The 20,805-nt window shown below is 39.3% G+C and overlaps 1 protein-coding gene across 1 annotated transcript in view; it reads right to left on the bottom strand.

Annotated features, from left to right (window-relative positions):
• Positions 1-20,805, bottom strand: part of adgrb2 (adhesion G protein-coupled receptor B2) — a 695,462-nt gene that overhangs the window by 95,347 nt on the left and 579,310 nt on the right. The window contains 5 exon segments of the mRNA XM_034161569.1: positions 3,688-3,957; positions 6,508-6,542; positions 6,545-6,599; positions 10,877-10,948; positions 17,509-17,608. Coding sequence (XP_034017460.1) covers positions 3,688-3,957; positions 6,508-6,542; positions 6,545-6,599; positions 10,877-10,948; positions 17,509-17,608 — 532 coding nt within the window.

Genomic DNA, 20,805 nt, shown 5'->3' with positions numbered 1-20,805 from the left:
CACCAGTTATGTGCATGCCTGAATATAGTCGTTGCTCAGCAAATGTGTTTGTTATTATCCACACAAATACTCAATATTACCTCTTACGCAGGGTGTTGTTTTGTATTTGATGTCTTTGTGCACGCTTGGTAACTTGGAACAGCATGGATGCTAATATATGTATATTATTATTATTATTATTATTATTATTATTAGGGCCCAAGTAGGCAACGTCCTACGAGGACCCTATTGTAATAGTGCTGTTTATTCTTATTATTCTTATTATTCTTATTATTATTCTTATTATTATTATTCTCACTTTTGAAATCGAAATTTCGGCCTCTTCCCATGCTCAAAAACTCACCAAACTTTCCAAAGTCGTCCGGCCGGATCGAAATTCGATATTTTGGTTGGCGGCGCATATGGTCGCACAAAAATCGCAAATAGCGCCCCCTAGAAATTTTCAAAACACCTCCTCATTGGGCTTTTTTCATCGTAGCCTCACGAAATTCGGTACGCATATTTGCCATGCCAGGACGCACGAAAAAGTCTCTTACTGTCATGGTGAAATATCGACAGGAAGTTGGCCATTTTGATTTTAAGTTTCGATTTTGAGCAAATTTTTGCCATTTTTGGCCATTTCCACTGCTTACATTTGAACGAACTCATCCTAGGGATTTCATCCAATTGTCTTCAAATTTGGTCAAAATCATCACAACACAATGGTGATCAAAACTTATCAAAAGATTCTAATTAAGTCAAAAGGCGTGGCTGCTAGGGGTCGTCAAACTTTGGTGAGCTTTTCGGAGCACGCCATTTCACTTCGAACGGCTGTCACGCCCACATACTTCATCGGAGATCCTTCAAACTTGCTAAACATGATGAGGGCTCCGCCCTGAACGTCTACATATCTTAAGTTCCCACCTGCGCCATAGTGCCCCCCAGTGGTGGCGGGAAATGTCCTATTTTTACTTTAAGAGGTCCTGATGTCACATGCTTAACCCAATCAACTTCATTCCACTTCTAAAACATGTAGAACAAATTGGTGAATGTAGGCGATGAAAGCCATGAAGTTACGAGTAACGGCGTCCGTGTGGCGGCGTGACAAATATTGCCCATTCGCCATGAAATTACGTTCTTCCTTTTGACGGCTTTAATTTTGTCACATCATCATGAAAATTGATACACAGGGCGAGCATGACAACCTGTTACATAGGGGTGTCGCCCATGGGCGGGGCAAAATGCCTCAATAGCGCCCCCTTGAAACTTTCAAAAACCCCTCCCCATAGGGGTTTTTTTGGAGTAGGGAGATGAAAATTGGTACACATGTGTGACTTGCATAGACATACAAAAAGTCTCTTGCACCATGGGTCTACTCCAAACAGGAAGTTGGCCATTTTGAATTTTCTTCTCATTTTGGCGTGATTTCCACATGTTGTATTTGAACGAACTCCTCCTAGGGATTTTGTCCAATGCACTTCAAATTTCTTTGACAGCATCCAAAGATGATACTGACCAAAAGCTATCAAAAGCTTTTCTCTATGTTGTGGCCGCTATGGTGCCGCCATTTTGACCCTTTGCCATGGAACATCAAGTCATGATAACTCCTTCATGCTTTGCCTGATTGACTTGAAACTTCACATGTATGATGACTGTTGGCCCCTGAACACACCCAGCTCCTCTGTTTGTACACTGAGCGCCCCCTAGTGGATCAACAATCAACATGTCATAACTCCTTGATGCATTGTGTGATTTGTTTAAAATTTTAACTGTGTGATGAGTGGTTGCCCCTCCATGCACATGCCCACATGTGGTCACAAGGGCACCCACTGGCCTGGGTAGGCGGTTGCGCGGAACGAGGGCCCGTATATGACTGCTTGCAGTCCTAGTTATTGTTATTTCTCTCTCACGATGGAGACCTGCATCATTCTTGGATGGGAAAACCTGTGCACAGTGCAGATCTCCTGCATGTCCTCTGCAGTGTGCACACATGTGACATGTGTACTGTGTTTTAGCACTGCGTTGATATGGTAATACCTTACACGGATAAGGCACAAGTGCGTTGTATCATTTTGTTCTGAGCGGTTGGCTTCAGTAAGCTCCACTTTGATTTGCCTGCCCAGAACTGGGTTGCATCGGTTCATAAAGTCAAACCAGAAAATGTTTTTCAAGAGCAGCTCTTCTGCGGCCGTGGAAGCCGAAGAAATCGTAGGGAAAAAAAAAATTAGCATTAAGATGTCTCAACATGCACACCGCAGAACATCCAAATGCAGTCTTTTGAAGGGAGACAACAATGTGGCACAGCTCCTGAACGCCTCATCAGTCATCTCGCTGTCATTTCAAAGGGAACAGACAAAAATTTACACAGCAGCAAAACTATTATCTGCTGTGCCACTTGGAGCAAAACTTTGCAATCTTCTGGCCTCGGAAACAAAAAGAAAAACAGAAAGCATAAAGAAAAAACACAATATAATGCAATTCATTCACAACAGCCAAAGTGTTGAATTTGTGGAAACTGAGCATTCTGGGGAATTTTTTTTTTTTGTGCTTTGTGCTTTGATTCGGAATTCATTCTTTCGGAACACAGGGTGGTATTACTCCTAGGGGTAAATAAATAAATAACAATCCCAGAGGGCTTTTGCTTGAATGGAAAAGTGTTTCCGATTTGAGTCTACAGGATGGCCGCTGCACGAGTTCCCAAAACTTTCGTGAAAGTAAGCCTGATTGATATGCAGGTGTAGTCCTCCCCAACCCTTTCACGACAGAGTCTCCGCCTGTCCTCGGCGGGATTTGCTTACAAAAGCCTTTGTTTGGATAATAAACTACAGGTTTTAGACAGTTTGGGCACGCCACCGAAGCAAAGAGAAGAGGAAAGGGGGAAATGAAATATCCTAAAGTGAGAAGTAGAGAATGTGAGAAAGGTCTCAGAGGAGAGGAAAAGCTCTTAGTACGCAAATCACCCACAGCACCACAAATGAATCACTTCTAAATGGACAAACCAACGTATGAAAAGATGTGTGCGCGCAACCTTCTCCTCCCCTCTTATTTTCAGATGAGGGGACACCAGCCCTTAACAGGTTACTTCCCCAGCCAAAGCAGTAATGGTATACTGCTGGGAGAACTGGGACAATTCAAATGAAGTGTCTTGTCCAGGAACTTAGGGCTACATATCCCATTTGGCTACCTACTACCTGCTCAGCACCAAATAACATGTACCATCAAATGGGAATACTGCACAATACAGTATCTGATGCTTACCACATGACATCTGATGCACAATAAATATCTGGTGGACAATACTTTTTTTAACCCTGTCTTTTATAAGTTTCTGTAGATAAAAGGGTTAAAAAGGATTTCAAAAACAACCACACGGGAACAAGATAGCATTATATAACATTTTAGCGTTATGACTAAAGTAAAAAAAAAAAACTATCACAACAAATACTTTACTAGCTTGAATTCTAGCAAATCATTTGAAAAGTTTTTCCTACTTGGAAAAAGGTGCAACATGTAGTAGAGCTACATTTGATGCAACAAATATGTGAACAGATAATTTTAAAATTATTTATATATATATATATATACACATATACTGTGTGGTGTATATAATATATGTTTTTTTGTTTGTTTTTTTACACATCTACCCATCTGTTTTACAGATTGCACCTTTCTCCGCTGCATTTTGGTTCTTTTCTACAGGCAACATACTGGTTGTGTGCTGATGTGGTCGTGGATATGGTTATGGGCGTGGCTGCGGGCATTGCTCAGGATGGGTTTATGGTCAAGTACATGGCTCAGGGCGTGGCTGTGGTCAACACCATGGTTGTGGCTGTGGGTCAGTCTGTGGTTACAGGTGTGCTGGCATGGCTGGTGGCACAGTGGTAGAAATGGCTGCTGATGGAAACCCGGCAGGCACTGGGGTGTGCCATAATGCAGAGAACCACATTGCTGCACACAGTAGCTCACATTAGGATGGTTCTGATGGTGTGAGAGAAATATGATGGACAACATGAAGTGAAAATTAGATAGAAATAGCTTTAATCAAAAGTTTGATTAAATATTGCTTTGATTCAACTTAAACCATGTGTAGCTGTAGGTCAGGGTGTTTTTATGATGCCTCCGTATTTGTGGGTTTTATTTTTATTTTTTTTGGGGGGGGGGTTATAACCTCCTAGCGAGTATTCCTGTGAATACAGCAAGAACACCTGAGACGTTGGCACTTGCTCGAATTCTGATGCTTATATGTGGCGGCGACGCCAAATTATCCATCACTATCTTCATTCTTGGGTTGATTGTGTCCTTAGTACAGCAGTTGGTTGCTGTCTGAAAATAACTCTGCAGGTGGCACACCTGAAACCAGAAAAAAAATGGGTTTACCTAATAGCTCAGTTGTTGGCATGGCAACCACCTGACAGTGCAAGCTGTGTGCATGATAACAGCAAATTGATCCTAAAGTAAAGTAAACAGTCAAACGCATCACTCAGATTGGAAAAATGGACAGAAAGAATGTGCCGCTATAACTCCCGGTGCCAAATGATGGCTCCGGTGTTTAATCTTGATAACCTTCAAGGTGCGTTCAGAAGCCCATAATCATTATCACAAACAGCTCTGAGGGAGAAAATAAAGGGAATTTTGATGTTCATGGTCTCGTAGGTGCAGTGTGACAGTACAGACACTGGTATTCAATTCTTTACTCCTTATCACTTTATTAATCACAATTGGAGAAATAATACATACTGTATATACACAGAGTATTGTGCAAATGTATTAGGCACATTTAATGCATCATAAAAGCATAAACAATTATGAGAAACTGATGAAAATGCATAAATAAAATAGTAAAACAAATTTAATCTGAAATTATAATCATTATGACAAGTGAGTTCTATGTACGTGCAATTTTTCTGTATATAAGACACACCAGAGTCGCAGGAAAATGTGACTTAAAGTCCGAAAAATTGTTTTACAACCATTTTAATATTTTGTATTATAGGTAACTTGGCAAATTTCTTCTGTCACATGAATTTGAGGTGAAAAAAAATCTGATTTGATTTCTTTTTTTTTTTTCAAAAGAGCTTGCATACTTGTGAATTCCACTATGCTGACTTTGTTTTTTTTTTTTTTTTTTTTTTTCAAGGCACAGTGATTTGCTTTTACTGTGACAGCACAATTTTAAAAGGTTTCCTTTTTGAAAAGCTTTTTTTCATCATAAAAAATGCTTGCATATTCAAGAGATTCCAATCGTTTGCATGTAACTATAGGACATCAGCTTTGGATGTGGAAGAATGGGATTATATGTAAATTAATTCACATATTTATTAAATTGAGGTACATGGTGGGGTTATGCCATTGGATTTGTTGACTTTCTCTCTGACAAATATCATTAACTATAATTCTTCATTCTGCAAAGTTAAATATGGTTCCTGATTACAGGACCCATTTTTTTAAGGCATAGCATTTCATTTTAATATTTTTTTTCTTTGCAGATGTTCCTCTACAGCACAATTCAACCATGTAAAGCCTGTAAGATCTTAACTAATTATTTGCTAGGAGTATTGGAGATTTTACATAAAGGTTTCTGAACATTATTGTATTTCCTCATAACCTCATCACTGCAGTTTTTTGTTGTTTGCTTGTTTGTCTAAATCAAGAGAGCAGACTGTTTTAATGGTGAACTTTGACATTTTTCAAACTATGGGTCCATTTTTAGATGTTTTGGAGATCATCTTCTCACTCGGGCCAAAAATAACTTAATTACCATGTTATGACTATGAGTCCAAAGATAATTAATGTTATTGCTTGGGGCAACCAGAAACACTCAGTAACCCACTTCTTGTCATCAAAAAATAGGCAAAAACGGAATTTACACATCTGATAGAAAAGACAGGATCCCTAGGCGGTAAACATGCAGATAGAACTCTGTTATAAAGACCGATTATACAGTAGCCACTTATCTTAACTTCTTACCTGTTAACTGGCTATACTTGCCAATAAGCAATAAGTTGATTGACAAGGACAAGCTTATTCTAAAAATATGACAACAAAACGCAACCAGAAAATGCTGTGCACTACAAAATTTTATCTGTTAATAAACTGCCATGATTGTGATGAAAATTTGGCACTTTTATTTCTGGGAACCGATTCCATTTCAAATATGCAAGACCCTAGGTTGTGCCTGAGACAATTACAATGCCTTTGACAATTTTATGTTAAACTAAAGTTGACCATTGGCATTTGATATGAGTTTCCTGACAAATATTAACAATTCAGTTTGGTTACTTTTTAAAAAGTAACCAAAATTTTTTAAACTCTCGTTAACATAATTTTAAACATACATGCTTTACTTACATTGATGTAATGTTTTATTAAGAAAACAGAGTGAAAAAAAAATGTGAAATATGAGTTGGACAACTTCAGGAATAATGGAATAGTGATTCAGTGCTGGAACTTCTAGAAAGCTCCAACCTTGTTAATGTTCATTCAAGGGCTGATGGAGTGCAATGTGGGATGAAATGGAATGCTATTCACCATGATCTGCACCTGTCCGTTCTTGCAGGAGTCTGTGAGTTTTCACTGTCATCTTTACAACCCCCCATTCGGCAGCGCACTGCATCCTGCACCTGAAGCAGGGGGAAATAACGGATGGGAAGGAGGGCGAATATGGAAGAATAAATTATGAGAGAGAGCAAGAACAGGTGCAAAGGAGAGAAGTCAGTAGAGGAACTTTGTGCTTGCAATTTTGAAACGGCGGAACATGGGACATACATTTTTCTCCGTCTTTATCGCTGGAACGGCAGATGTTCGGTGAATAATACGGCAAAAAATATGTAAAAGAAGCGGGCATATGTTTGAAAACCTAGTTCAGCATGTAGTTTATTTAACAGGAACTGATGTGTATAGAATGTGCACAGCAGTACTTCAAAGTGGCCTATTGAGCCTTGTGAAATCAGCGCTGCATGGCCCCAATTAAAACCTACAGCTTGGCATATAGATGTTCTCGCCCTTGGGCCTTTTTAATGCCACATTGTTTTTTTGGAATTCGTCCCACGTGCACCATCTAAGCAGTCTGGCCTGCTGTGCTCAGCTCAAATCAAGCCGATCCCCGTCGTCTCTTGGATACTTGCTGCAGTCAGAATTATAGATAACTTGGCAACTTGCTATGGAGCAACATCATCGCTCGGTGTCAAATCCCATGAGAATCTCATGGGTGGAAACGCAAGTGCTTGTGTAGGAATCGACTCGAGAGCGCCTTTGTTCGCCATAGGTGGGATCACGCAAGAGCTGCTACAAATAGTGGGTTTGAGTAACGCCAATGTATGATTAATACTGCATGGATGAGTGTACCCCCTCCATTGTTTGATCCATTTATTTCCATACACGTCCTCATCGGCATTTGTTCTCCCACTCTCTGCATGTGGTCTGGCAACCGATGTTCTTTCCCACTTCAAAGTGAAGAGGCCCTCTACGGATCAGCTGCGCTCTCGCCATCTTTTTTTCCCCATTTCTTCCTCAGCAACAGTCATTCCCAGCTTCCTCCTGGAATCATATTTTCTTTCCTGAAGATGTCTGCATGCATTCTTCTCAGACTCCCTCGATCCTTACTCTGCTAATTAAGTCCCTCCTTCACTCTGTCTCACTGTATAACTCCTTTCTGTCCCACCACCGTCTTAATCACACCTTCACCGCCACACTTGCTCATTCACTCCCTTCTTCTTGACTGATCTTGACAGGCCGCCAGCACCATGGAAGTCTTTTATATATATATATATATATATATATATATATATATATATATATATATATATATATATATATATATATATATATATATATACACTTTGTACTGTATTTTCTCTCATTTGGTGGTGTAAGCCTTCATGTTTCTCCTCCCTTCCCTTTGGTTTTCTTTTTTTTTCCTGCAGTTATGAAGGATTTACGCTGTCTCCTGCAGGGGATTTACACGCATTTACAATAAAAGATACCTGGATTTACTGCACCGCTGATCCCCTCGCTTTCCATGAAGTTTAATCATGCTGCGAAGATTTCAGAGCCTTTAAATTTTTGCTTACACTAAGAACTGCATTAAACATCATAATGGTGAGGATATACATGTAGGTTCATCAGTAATCACAGGGCATGTTGGCAGTTATGAAAGACTTTGAAATTCGATTAATTTTTGCTGGTGTAAATGTGACTTTCCCCCACAGTAATGTAAATTTATTCAAATGCAATTCATTTTTTTTCTTTTTTTTTTACTGTTTTGGGTTGTGGAACAACAACTTTTTGAATTTTTCCTTCCACAGCTTTTAACTATGAACCACAAGCAACTGCATATTTGGGTAGTTTAATCTGCAGCAGTGGATTGTTGGCCTTCATGGGTGTGTTGAGGGGAATGGGAAGGTTGCATAATCAAGTAGAAGATCGAGCTCTGCAATACAGCCAGGCTCATAAGTATTTGGACAGTTTTTTTTTTGTTTTTTTTCCCCCGCCTTTGTAGCTTTGCCTCTGTACACCACCACAATGGAGTTGGAATGAAATAATGAAGGTAATGCTTGTGTTGTAGACTTTTACATTTTAAAATAGTGTGTGTGCATGTGTATGTGTGTATGTGTAGTAAACCGACAATGCAAGAAGGAGACTAGTGAGGGAAGCCACCAAGACAACAATTCTGAGAGTAGAGTTATAGATTGGTTGGAGAAATTGTGCATCATGCAACTTTTGTATGCTGCATCACCAGTTATCCAGCTTCATCGAGGAAAGGAACACAGAAGAAGCTTCTATAAAATGCATAAAGTTTCAGCTGCAAACAAAATATGGGGTTTTACTTCATTTGGGTATTAAACACCTGTTGTGCACCACTCCAACTGTGACTGATAATGCAACAGGTAAAAGTTACATGACCCCAATGTTCTGCAATAAAAGCCAGAAAAAGTCTAGAAATCATTCAGAGGTATCATGGGTGACTTGATAGCTTCCCTCACTCGTCTCCTTCAGTTTGTGAGAACTGCCTAGTTCAGAAAGATTTTCCATACTGTTTGCATTTCTTAATGACTGACTTAATTAAAATGTGACACATATTTAGTGGCTCAGAAATGTCCATGTATCAGTCTATTGTCATATTTCTTATCCTAGGTTCTCTGCGCTTCTCCCTTGTTTTTCACTTGGAGTCGCCATGGCAGAGGCAACACACTTTTACATCAGATACCCTTCCTGATGGAAGTGCACATTGCATGAGGAATAGGCAGGGGTGGTCTTGAACCAGGAACCCTCTATTCTTGAAACACACATTTTGTTCATTTACTGCCCTTTTATGTCCATTTACGAATGGCTCTGAAAATTGAGGGACTGTTGACAAATAATGAGACGTAATTCAAAAATGGTGAATACTATATCTTCATTGAACTCCTTGAATTACAGCTAAGCATCTGCACTACAAGCACATTTTGGTTGCTTAATTTCACAGCTGTTGTGGTGGTGTACACAGGCAAAATTTCTAAAATGGTGTCCCTGCTGTGGGCACAGCTAACCAAAAAGTTAGCTTTGATAACACTTAATCTGCTAAATGAAAAGTTATCTTTTAGAAAGTTAAATGATAAACCCATAAAAAAAAATTAGAGAATGTTACAGATAAAAGCTAAACTGATAACTTTCAGTATTGATTTCACTACACTAGGAGCTACTGACACAACAACAAGCTAGCGCCTCTGTGTCAGATTAGCTTTCTCTCAGCAAAAGAGACCTAGTGACTGAGGCGGAGGAGGAAAAATAGACAATTTCACTTTACACCATAACGACTCACCGGCAAATCACACAAGTCATCAGCAGGCATACAGTTTTAACTTATGGTTAAAATTTTAAACCAAAAGCTGCCACCAGTAGGTGGCAGTGTTCATGACAGTACTGGCCATATCCCATAATCCTTTGCACACCAGAGAGTTGCCGCAACCTCTTATTAACGTGATGAAACACAGAAAAATGTACATTTTGGTTGTATAATGTTCATTTACAGTTGTCATCATGTGGATTCTCTGTGCTGTTTAAACCGCAGCAACTGGCCAGTACTGCCATCATCTGGACAGTAGATGGCAGTACAGACCCTGAAAACTTTTAATAAACCTGAGCTTCTGGCATGTTATTATAAAATAAACACAATAACGATTCCATAGCATCACATGGATGACATTCTGTGACTCACCCTGGTTGGGACACCAGTCCAACACAAGTTACTTCTCCCGTTGAGGCCGGTGTCCATTAACGACTATGTGGACTGAGTCAATGTAGATTAAGTGTCTTGTCCAACTACACACACAGGTAGGATGAGTGGGATTTGAACCTATGTCTACATATTGGCAGATGAGCTTCTTAGACATTAAACTACATGGTAAATGTCATTTTTGTTGTTTTTGATTTGCCAAAAATTTGCAAAAACAAAAGTACACAGATCTCAATATGGTACTTGAGGAAATCCTCTTATAGTATTTCCTTTCTGCAAATAGTGAATGTATGTGTGCCAGCTTGCACTGTGTGTACATAATGAGTTTAAAAGTCAGCATCCCTTGGGGCAGAGCAAAGCCTGTGGCAAATAGGCACCAGGGGTTTAATAAGAGTCTTATCGCCTTATGCCATACAGGACCTCACTAAGCTTCCTAAAGCCGCCTTAGATCAGATGGACAATGCCGCCTTCTCATTCTGTATTATGAAGAACAACCACAACATGGGACATAAATACCACACTAATGCGCTTTGTGTGTGATCAGTCTGAGTTCCTCTGTGACTTCATTTCAACCCGGAAATGAACCTGACCTTTCTGAACACCAATCGTGCTGGCAGAGAGGGTTAGTTGAGGTCGGTGTGTAAAGCTCATGTTGGAAAGGTCTAAACACACCGCTGGACTTACCTCTCGTCGCATGGCGCAGTGGACAGTGATGATGACAAAACCAAGGACAGAGTCGAAGACAGCGAACAGCACCTAGAGGACATAAAATAAATTTGGTGAAATTACATTATTATGTAATGTTCATAATGTTAATAATGTCATGTTCGTTCATGATAAATGCAAGATAAATAGATGCAAGATTGTATTGTAAAAAAGGGGCAGAATATATAAGACTTGTTCTTCCAAACTGCTCCTTTTTGTTCAATGGTTTGTAATGTTTTGTTAATTTTGCTTTTCTGTTTTTCTTATAAATGAATGAAATAAATCCTCAAATAAATAAATAAATAAATGAATCAATCATTCATAATTTCAATCATGCAGTGTCCCTACTCATTGTGCTGAAATATTTTTTTTTCTAAATAGATTTTCATTTTTGTTATCTTTGTGCTGGATTCAGACGGTCAAAAAAAATGTTTTATTCTGACGGGCATCCAGGAAGTGTTGAGTTAATGTCAGTAGCAACGTGATCTGATATTTTACGTGATTCGGTTAAACAAATGAATAATATATATTCTCAACACAGCTGGCCAATGCTGATCCGTGGTGGTACATGGATTCAAATCATTTTCCTCATGTAGTTTCAGCAGAGTATCAAAAGAATCACTTGTAACTGAAAGTCCTGCATTGTAAAGTTGTGCAAAAATAAATTGTGTTAACAGCACACAATGTTGCCAAGTATAAACATAAAAGTACTCATCATGACCAGATTACACACTTTATACATTACACATTTTATTATCAATATTACAGACTTATATTGTAAAACAGATACTTATACTTTAAGTCACAATGTTCTTCAAATAGTTTTGAGGTCCTATGACATATTCTCTGGTGCAACTTAAATCCTGAAAAAACATGTCACATTGTGACATGTCGCATGTCACAAATCACATAGTCGGTTCTGTTTGGGCTATTGGGCTAAGCTAATATTGCAGCAGATAAGAGAATATTTAGAGGGGAATCCTGCAAATGGTGATAAAAGCATCAAATTTGGCAGAAATACTCCTCAGACAATCCTCTTTTGAAAAAAAAAAAAAAAAATTGCTTGGCCACTTGAATTTTCAATCGGTGGTCAGGTAGAGGTCAATTGAAGAATTACACAGAGGTCAAAATTAAAAGATGCTCCAATCATATTGAAAAATATTCCACATTATTTGCCTGATCATAAAGAATCCAAAAAGGTATAGTTGGGACTACCTGTGACTGAATTCTATGGAGTTACGGGATAAAAAAGAAAGAATAGTGACAAAGGTCAGTTTAATTTTGTACAGGGGTCAAAGTTAAAGTTACTCCAATTTGGTAAAAAGTGATGCAAATTACTAGTTGAGTTGAGGTTTTAAAAAGGAATAGTTTGGTTCATGTATCATCCTTACTTATCACGTTACGGGGTAACATACGAGGTCTGTTAGAAAAGTATCGGACCTTTTTATTTTTTTCAAAAACCATATGGATTTGAATCACGTGTGATTGCATCAGACATGCTTGAACCTTCGTGCGCATGCGTGAGTTTTTTCACGCCTGTCGGTTGCGTCATTCACCTGTGAGCAGGCTTTGTGTGAGCACTGGTCCACCCCTCTTGTCGGATTTTTATTACGAATAAATGTCTGAACGATTTGGAGCTTTGCTGCATCAATTTTTTCCAGAAACTGTGAGAGACCTCCAGGTGGTAAACCATTCGGAAAATTCAAATGGCTTTCAAGGACGATTTTATGGGGATTACATAGATTAAGGAATGCTCCAGCCGGTTTAAAGACCGCCCACAGCTGCTGAGAGCGCGCCACGCTCCGAGCGCTGAAACAACCAGATCATTTCCAACGTGAAGGCTTTGTTGATCCAGGATGTCATCTGACTTACACAAAAATGGCAGGAGACGTGGACATCAGTACTTTTGCGGCACATTCCACTGTTATAGGAGTTTTTTTCATGGAAAGAAAAGCGGACGGATGCGCCACCATGCCGCTCATGGCGCGGCACAAAATCACCTCCATGTTGGTCTCACAGGACGGCTTTGAGATGGCTTTTAGACGGCTGTCGGTGGGGTTTCAGTCGTGTGACTAACCGAGAAATTGTGGATGAGCCTGAACATGCCAGAACATGTCCTGTGAGGCTTCATCACGCCGTTGCTTTGCGCCATGCGGCTCCACCGCGACGCGCGGAATTCCTCCGCACGTCTGTCTCAATGTGCCGAAAAAGTGCTGATGTCCACGTCTTCCGCAATTCCTGTGCTAGTTAGAGGACGTCCCGGATAAAACACAGCGTCCAGTGTGGAAATGAACGGCACATTCCACTCTAACAGAGTTTTTGTCATGGAAAGAGGAGCGGAGGAATTCCACGCGTCGCGGCGGTGCCGCATGGTGCGAAGCAACGCCGTGATGAAGCCTCACAGGACATGTTCTGGCATGTCCAGCTCATCCAATTTCTCAGTTAGTCACACGACTGAAAACCCACCAACAGCCGTCTGAAAGCCATCTCAAAGCAGTCCTGTGAGACCAACACGGAGGTGGTTTTGTGCCGCGCCATGAACGGCATGGTGGCGCATCCCTCCGCTTTTCTTTCCATGAAAAACTCTTGTAACAGTGGAATGTGCCGAAAAAGTACTGATGTCCACGTCTCCTGCCATTTTTGTGTAAGTCAGACGACGTCCTGGATCAACAAAGCCTTCACGTTGGAAATGATCTGGTTGTTTCAGCCTGTCAATCAGCGCTCAGAGCACGGCGCGCTCTCAGCAGCTGTGGGCGGTCTTTAAACCGGCTGGAGTGACAAGTGACAAGTTTTTTATTCGGCACACAAAATATTCAAATAGAAAAAAATTAACAATTCCACAAACAAACACAGACAAAACTAGTGAGTCCGAAAGGGTGTGGGCTGAAGCAAAGCTTATTAGTGCCCACCCCTGCTAGTACAAGTCCAACAATTCTAATCAGTCATATTTACATAAATACAAATTCACTACTACATGTCGACACACAGACATACACATCAATATACTATTCACTTATAATTCTATTTATATAGTACCAGATCACAAGAAAGTTGAATCAAGGCACTTTACGCCAGTAAGGACTAACCTTACCAACCCCCAGAGCAAGCACTAGGCAACTGTGGTGAGGAAAAACTCCCTATAAGGAAGAAACCTCAAGCAGACCAGGCTCTTGGGGGTGACCCTCTGCTTGGGCCGTGCCATATATACCTATATACATAGGTATATACTTTACAAACATAAATATATACATACATATACACAGTCACTTATATACATATACATATACACCTACCCATATCTATATATCTACATACGCATATACATACCCACACATTCAAATATACAATAAGTCCCACTTATAAATTGAACATTCCATATAAATCAAATTATATTTGCCTCTTTATGATACTTAGACATGATGTTCTTTTTGAGTAGTTTCTTAAATCTTACTAAGGTATTACTCATTCTAACCTCTGTTGAACATTTGTTCCATTTCCTCACCCCAACCACAGACCCTTTACATTTGTTCTTACTGGTGGTTTCATAAAAATTGCACAACCTCTTAAACTATATCTGGATTCCCTCAATCGGAACAGACTCTGGACATGTCTCGGTAAGGCTCGGTTTTTCGCTCGAAATAAAGTTTGAATTGTAATGTAATCGACCAAATCTATGAATTTTAATAAATTTAAAGACACAAATAGAGAATGAGTTGGTTCACGATATTGTTTATTGCAGATGATCCGTATGGCTCATTTTTGCAAAAGGAATATTGGATTGGTATTTGATTTGTAAGTGTTTCCCCATGACTCAACACAATATGTCATATATGGTACCATCAGAGAATGAAATAAAGTAAGTAACCCTTCTTGTGGCAGTAGGTCTTTGGCTTTATACAAAATGGCTACAGTTTTTGACAATTTTGATTTCACATAATTTATATGTGGTTTCCAGCTAAGTTTATTATCAATTATAACACCTAAAAATGTATTCTCTGTTACTAACTCAATTTCCTTATTGTTTATAGTTAATTTTTTACATTTGGGTGCCTGTTTATTTCCAAATATAATACATTTAGTTTTCCCAAGGTTGAGTGACAACTTATTAGTGTCAAACCAAACCTTAAATTTTTCCAGTTCTTTCTCCACTATGTCCAGAACCTGTTCAAGATTTTCACCGCTACAGAACACAGTTGTATCATCCGCAAAAAGGACACATCTCAGTGAACTCAACACCCAACTTATATCATTTCTATAGATTATAAACAACAAAGGACCCAGCACTGAGCCCTGCGGCACCCCACATGTGACATCCCTGAGTTCAGAATTTGTATTATTGAACTGAACATACTGAAATCTGCCTTGTAAATAACTAGCTATCCATTCATATGCCAGACCTCTGATTCCATATTTCTGCAGTTTAATTAATAGTATTCCATGGTTAATTGTGTCAAACGCTTTCTGTAAATAAAAAAAACACCTATTGTGTATTGTTTATTGTCAATTGCAGTTGCTATACTTTCCACAAAGTCCATCAAAGCATGTGATGTAGTTCGAGACCTTCTGAATCCATATTGTTCTTCACAAATGATGTTATGCTTCAGTAAATAATCATTTAATCTTTTAGCAAATATTTTTTCCAAAATTTTGGAAAATTGTGGCAGGAGTGATATAGGTCTATAATTAGAAAATGTGTGTTTGTCACCAGTTTTAAACAGAGGAATTACTTTGGCTATTTTCATTTGAGAAGGAAATTTACCAGTACTTAGTAACATATTACAAATATAATTGAACGGTTTTACTATACAATCAATAACTTTTTTTTAATAAAGCCATATCCAAATTATTAAAATCAGTTGATTTCTTACTTTTTGAACCATGAACCAGATCAAGTATTTCCCTATTTCACTCCTTAATCTGTGTAATCCACATAAAATCGTCCCTCAAAGCCATTTGAATTTTCCGAATGGTGTCCACCTGGAGGTCTCTCACAGTTTCTGGAAATAAATTGATGCAGCAAAGCTCCAAATCGTTCAGACATTTATTCGCAATAAAAAATCCAACAAGAGGGGTGGACCAGTGCTCACACAAAGCCCGCTCACAGGCGAATGGCGCAACCGACAGGCGTGAAAAAACTCATGCATGCGCACGAAGGTTCAAGCTTTGCTGATGCAATCACACGTGATTCAAATCCATATGGTTTTTGAAAAAAATAAAAAGGTCGGATACTTTTCTATCAGACCTCGTACGTCACATGTCATAGAATCCAATAGACGTTGACCTTGTTTGACCTTTACTTTGGAGACCAAGCATTCAACACTGTCAACACTATTCCATTTATTAATCCGATTAGCTCAACCAATAATTTGCATCACTTTTTACCAAAATTGGAGCAAGTTTAACTTTTGACCCCTGTACAAAATGACACTAACCTTTGTCACCATTCTTGCTGTTTTTATCCCATAACTCCATAGAATTCAGTCACATATAGTCCCAACTATACCTTCTTGGAATCTTTATGATCAGGCAAATAATGTGGAATATTTTTCAATATGATTGGAGCATCTTTTAACTTTGACCTCTGTGTAATTCTTCAATTGACCCCTACCTGACTACCGACTGAAAAGTCAAGTGGCCAATCTTTTTTTTTTTTTTTCTCAAAAGAGGAGTGTCTAAGGAGTATTTCTGCTGAATTTGATGCTTTTATCACCATTTGCATGATTGTTTCACTTATCTGCTACACTGTAATGTTAATACACACTTTTACATACACAGTTCTACAAACTATGTAGATGTATACTCCAATGTTCTCCTGTATGAGCACTTAAGATTCAGGAGATAACTCCTATAGTATTATGTAGTAACTATATTTTTCTTGTCTATGTTGTTTACTGGCCCAGTTGTGTAAATGTCACTTATATACATGTTGTTCATATTAGTAGATTCCTAGTAGAGTTCCACCTTAGATTTGGAATGTATAATAGAATATATACATTACAGAATTTTCATGTAAATACAACCCAGTTTTCTTATCAATGATCATTAAAGTTAAAATGCATATCATATTTAATTTATTTATGAATATGTATTAGATTTTCATGATATTAGGTGTAATGATATACAAAAAGTTCCTAAAACATTTGCACATTATTATATAGTACAGTGTCTGTGCATACACAGTACAGCATACATAATAGTACTATACTGTACAGTGTGTGTGTGTGTGTGTGTGTGTATATATATATATATATATATATATATATATATATATATATATATATATATATATATATATATATATATATGTAAAGCATATTTCAATACCTTTTAATAACTGTTCCATCACATCATAGAATTTTTTTAAGTTCATTTATTTTAAGTACACCAAATGTTATAGAAGTAGTAGTAAATAAAAACAATTAATAAGTAAATAACTCAAACTACAAAATACAGTACTTGCCTTAAAAGTACCAAAGCAGAGAATACACACATTTACTTAGCTACTATCTAATAATGAGTGTCTTTATGGCTGTCACTACACTGAAGTGTGACTTTCTATCATGTTTCACAGGTGTGGACAATGTGTGAGGCAGCGATGCGAGACTGATCACCTGGAAAAGCGTGGATCTCCGGTCGGTGATGGCCAGCACTGCTGACATCCACGTTAACGCTAAGAGAGGAAGAACCACACAGGAGCTCCACAGGGAGGCCCTGTCACAGAGAAAACAGACAGAGAGGGAGGAGGAGGAGGAGGAGGTGAAGAAACAAGGGGTTCAGTCTCCAACCAGACTGGCCAGCTGAGGTAGGTGACATCCTCACACGCGAGTCGATGGTGAGCGACTCTCAATCAGACTTCATTTTCTAACTGAGATGTGGAAAATGATGTGTAATCATGTAGAAGTTACCCGACACAAAAATTGCTCACAATTACAGAGTCAAAGCACACAAAGTGTTGTGCTGGTGGACCATGAGACTGCACAGAGTGGCATATGGGGTTCCAGAGGGAGTACTGACAAGTCCTGACATTGGGGTTTCGATGGAGCAAGCACGTAGGAGTGTGATTTTGTGCATTTGTAAGTCCACGGAGTCAGACACCAATTTTCGATGTTCATGCTGCTTGAGCACATATTCATGGTTTTATACCCGTCAGCCTGACAGAGTGACAACTCTGTCGAGTTACACCCTGAAAGGCAGTGATCACAGGCAATGAATAAAAAAATAATAATAACGGAAGAGAGAACGAGAGGAGGTGACGCTGCGCTGTCCTCCACTAATGCAAGAAATTGCAACTTCTGGAAGAAAATGATTCCCCTTTCTGTCTTGAATAATGCATAAGTGCTCCATCAGCATAAATTCCAGGTAGAGTGCATATTGTTAACGAGGCACAACAGGTTATATTACTTGAAATACACATTCTCAATCAATTTAACTACTCATAGTTGACTGACTTTAACATATTTACACCATTATCTGTATCTACACAATGCTGCACATTTAAAATTCTACATTTCTACACTGCAGAGCCACTTCGGCACATGGATGACAGCTACCAAGCAGACAACTGGTCCATTTCCAATTTTCAAAAGTAACCATCTATCTGTTGCAGTCAGGTGAAATTTTGCCTTCCTCTTGACCTTCTCCAGCTGTTAAGGTTCTCAGTAATGAAACACCTACATGCTGGATCACACTCCATGAGTGTGCCACATGGCCAAAATGTCATAAAGTAATTATACACAGCTGAGTCTCCCTAAGTAACCTTTTGTTTGACAAAAAGTCATTCCAGCAGTTCCCAAAAGTCCTCCAAAGAGACGTCCAAAAGACATCCTGTCATAGCCAAGGATCCTCCAAAGAGACGTACCAAAGACTTCCTGTCACAACCAGGGATGCTCCAAAGAGATGTACTAAAGATGTCCTGTTACAACCAGGGATGCTCCAAAGAGACGTACCAAAGACTTCCTGTCACAACCAAGGATGATCCAAAGAGACATACCAAAGACTTCCTGTCATAACCAAGGATGCTCCAAAGAGATGTGCCAAAGACTTCCTGTCACAACCAAGGATGCTCCAAAGAGACGCGCCAAAGACATCCTGTCACAACCAAGGATGCTTCAAAGAGACGTACCAAAGATATCCTGTCACAACCAAGGATGCTCCAAAGAGACATGCCAAAGACATCCTGTCACAACCAAGGATGCTTCAAAGAGACGTACCAAAGATATCCTGTCACAACCAAGGATGCTTCAAAGAGACGTACCAAAGATATCCTGTCACAACCAAGGATGCTCCAAAGAGACGCGCCAAAGACATCCTGTCACAACCAAGGATGCTCCAAAGAGACATACCAAAGACTTCCTGTCATAACCAAGGATGCTCCAAAGAGATGTGCCAAAGACTTCCTGTCACAACCAAGGATGCTCCAAAGAGACGCGCCAAAGACATCCTGTCACAACCAAGGATGCTTCAAAGAGACGTACCAAAGATATCCTGTCACAACCAAGGATGCTCCAAAGAGACGTGCCAAAGACATCCTGTCACAACCAAGGATGCTCCAAAGAGACATGCCAAAGACATCCTGACATCCAACCATAGACTATTCCAAATGTGTTCTCCACGTCATGAAGCGCACGAGATAGAGAGAGAGAGAGAGAGAGAGAGAGAGAGAGAGAGAGAGAGAGAAAGCTGCAGCTGTAGAAAATTCTTCTGATTCCGGAAGCAATTAGAGGTGGTTTCATCAGCCAAACTCTGACAGCAATTGATTAATCTGCTACAAAATAATTATGTTATATAACGCAACGTCCAGCGACACAAAGTGCAGCATCCAGCGGAACACAGCGGGTGTCACTGCCATGATGAATTGCACGGCAGTGCAAAGGTTCAATGTGTGCAAGTGTCAATGTGCAACTGCAAATGCACACACTAAGATTCCTCCTGAAACACTAAGTCCTACAATCAGGTTATCCATTGACTCCACAAAAATAATGTCATGATGCCAAGACCTGTAAAGCTTTCCTGGCTAACAAAGACACCAGCTGGGTTTTCCACATCCTTACCCAACGCCCTGACCATGCAAAAACTGAACAGCGTAGGAGCTAGAACACGTCTCTGATGAATGCCAGTATTCACTGTGAAAGAGTGAGCGATTCAGCTGTTGCCCCACGCATTAGTCACAGCTGTTCTCTATACAGTCCAGGGACTTCTTTGAGTTCCTATTAATTGCAGGATATCCCTGAGAGGCACCCAGACGACTCAAATGAATCAAACACTGTGCAAAATTAAGACATGCTGCAAAGAAGCACTGCTGATATTTGCGCTTGTGTTAAATGAGTACTCACAGAACAACACAACTACTGCATGACAATGATAATGACAATGATGAATATGATTTGGACTAATACTAGTACTGTATTGTTTATATATATATATAAAATAGTGTTCAGAATAATAATATACAGTAGTGTTCAGAATAATAGTAGTGCTACGTGACTAAAAAGATTAATCCACGTTTTGAGTATATTTCTTATTGTTACATGGGAAACAAGGTACCAGTAGATTCAGTAGATTCTCACAAATCCAACAAGACCAAGAATTCATGATATGCACACTCTTAAGGCTATGAAATTGGGCTATTAGTAAAAAAAGTAGAAAAGGGGGTGTTCACAATAATAGTAGCATCTGCTGTTGATGCTACGAACTCAAAACTGTTATGTTCAAACTGCTTTTTTTTTTTTAGCAATCCTGTGAATCACTAAACTAGTATTTAGTTGTATAACCACAGTTTTTCATGATTTCTTCACATCTGCCAGGCATTCATTTTGTTGGTTTGGAACCAAGATTTTGCTGATTTACTAGCGTGCTTGGGGTCATTGTCTTGTTGAAACACCCATTTCTAGGGCATGTCCTCTTCAGCA

The sequence above is a fragment of the Thalassophryne amazonica genome, chromosome 20, assembly GCF_902500255.1.
Source record: "Thalassophryne amazonica chromosome 20, fThaAma1.1, whole genome shotgun sequence".
In the NCBI taxonomy this organism is placed as follows: domain Eukaryota; kingdom Metazoa; phylum Chordata; class Actinopteri; order Batrachoidiformes; family Batrachoididae; genus Thalassophryne; species Thalassophryne amazonica.
The sequence above is the reverse complement of the archived record's forward strand: the minus strand, read 5'-3'. Positions and strand labels throughout refer to the sequence as shown.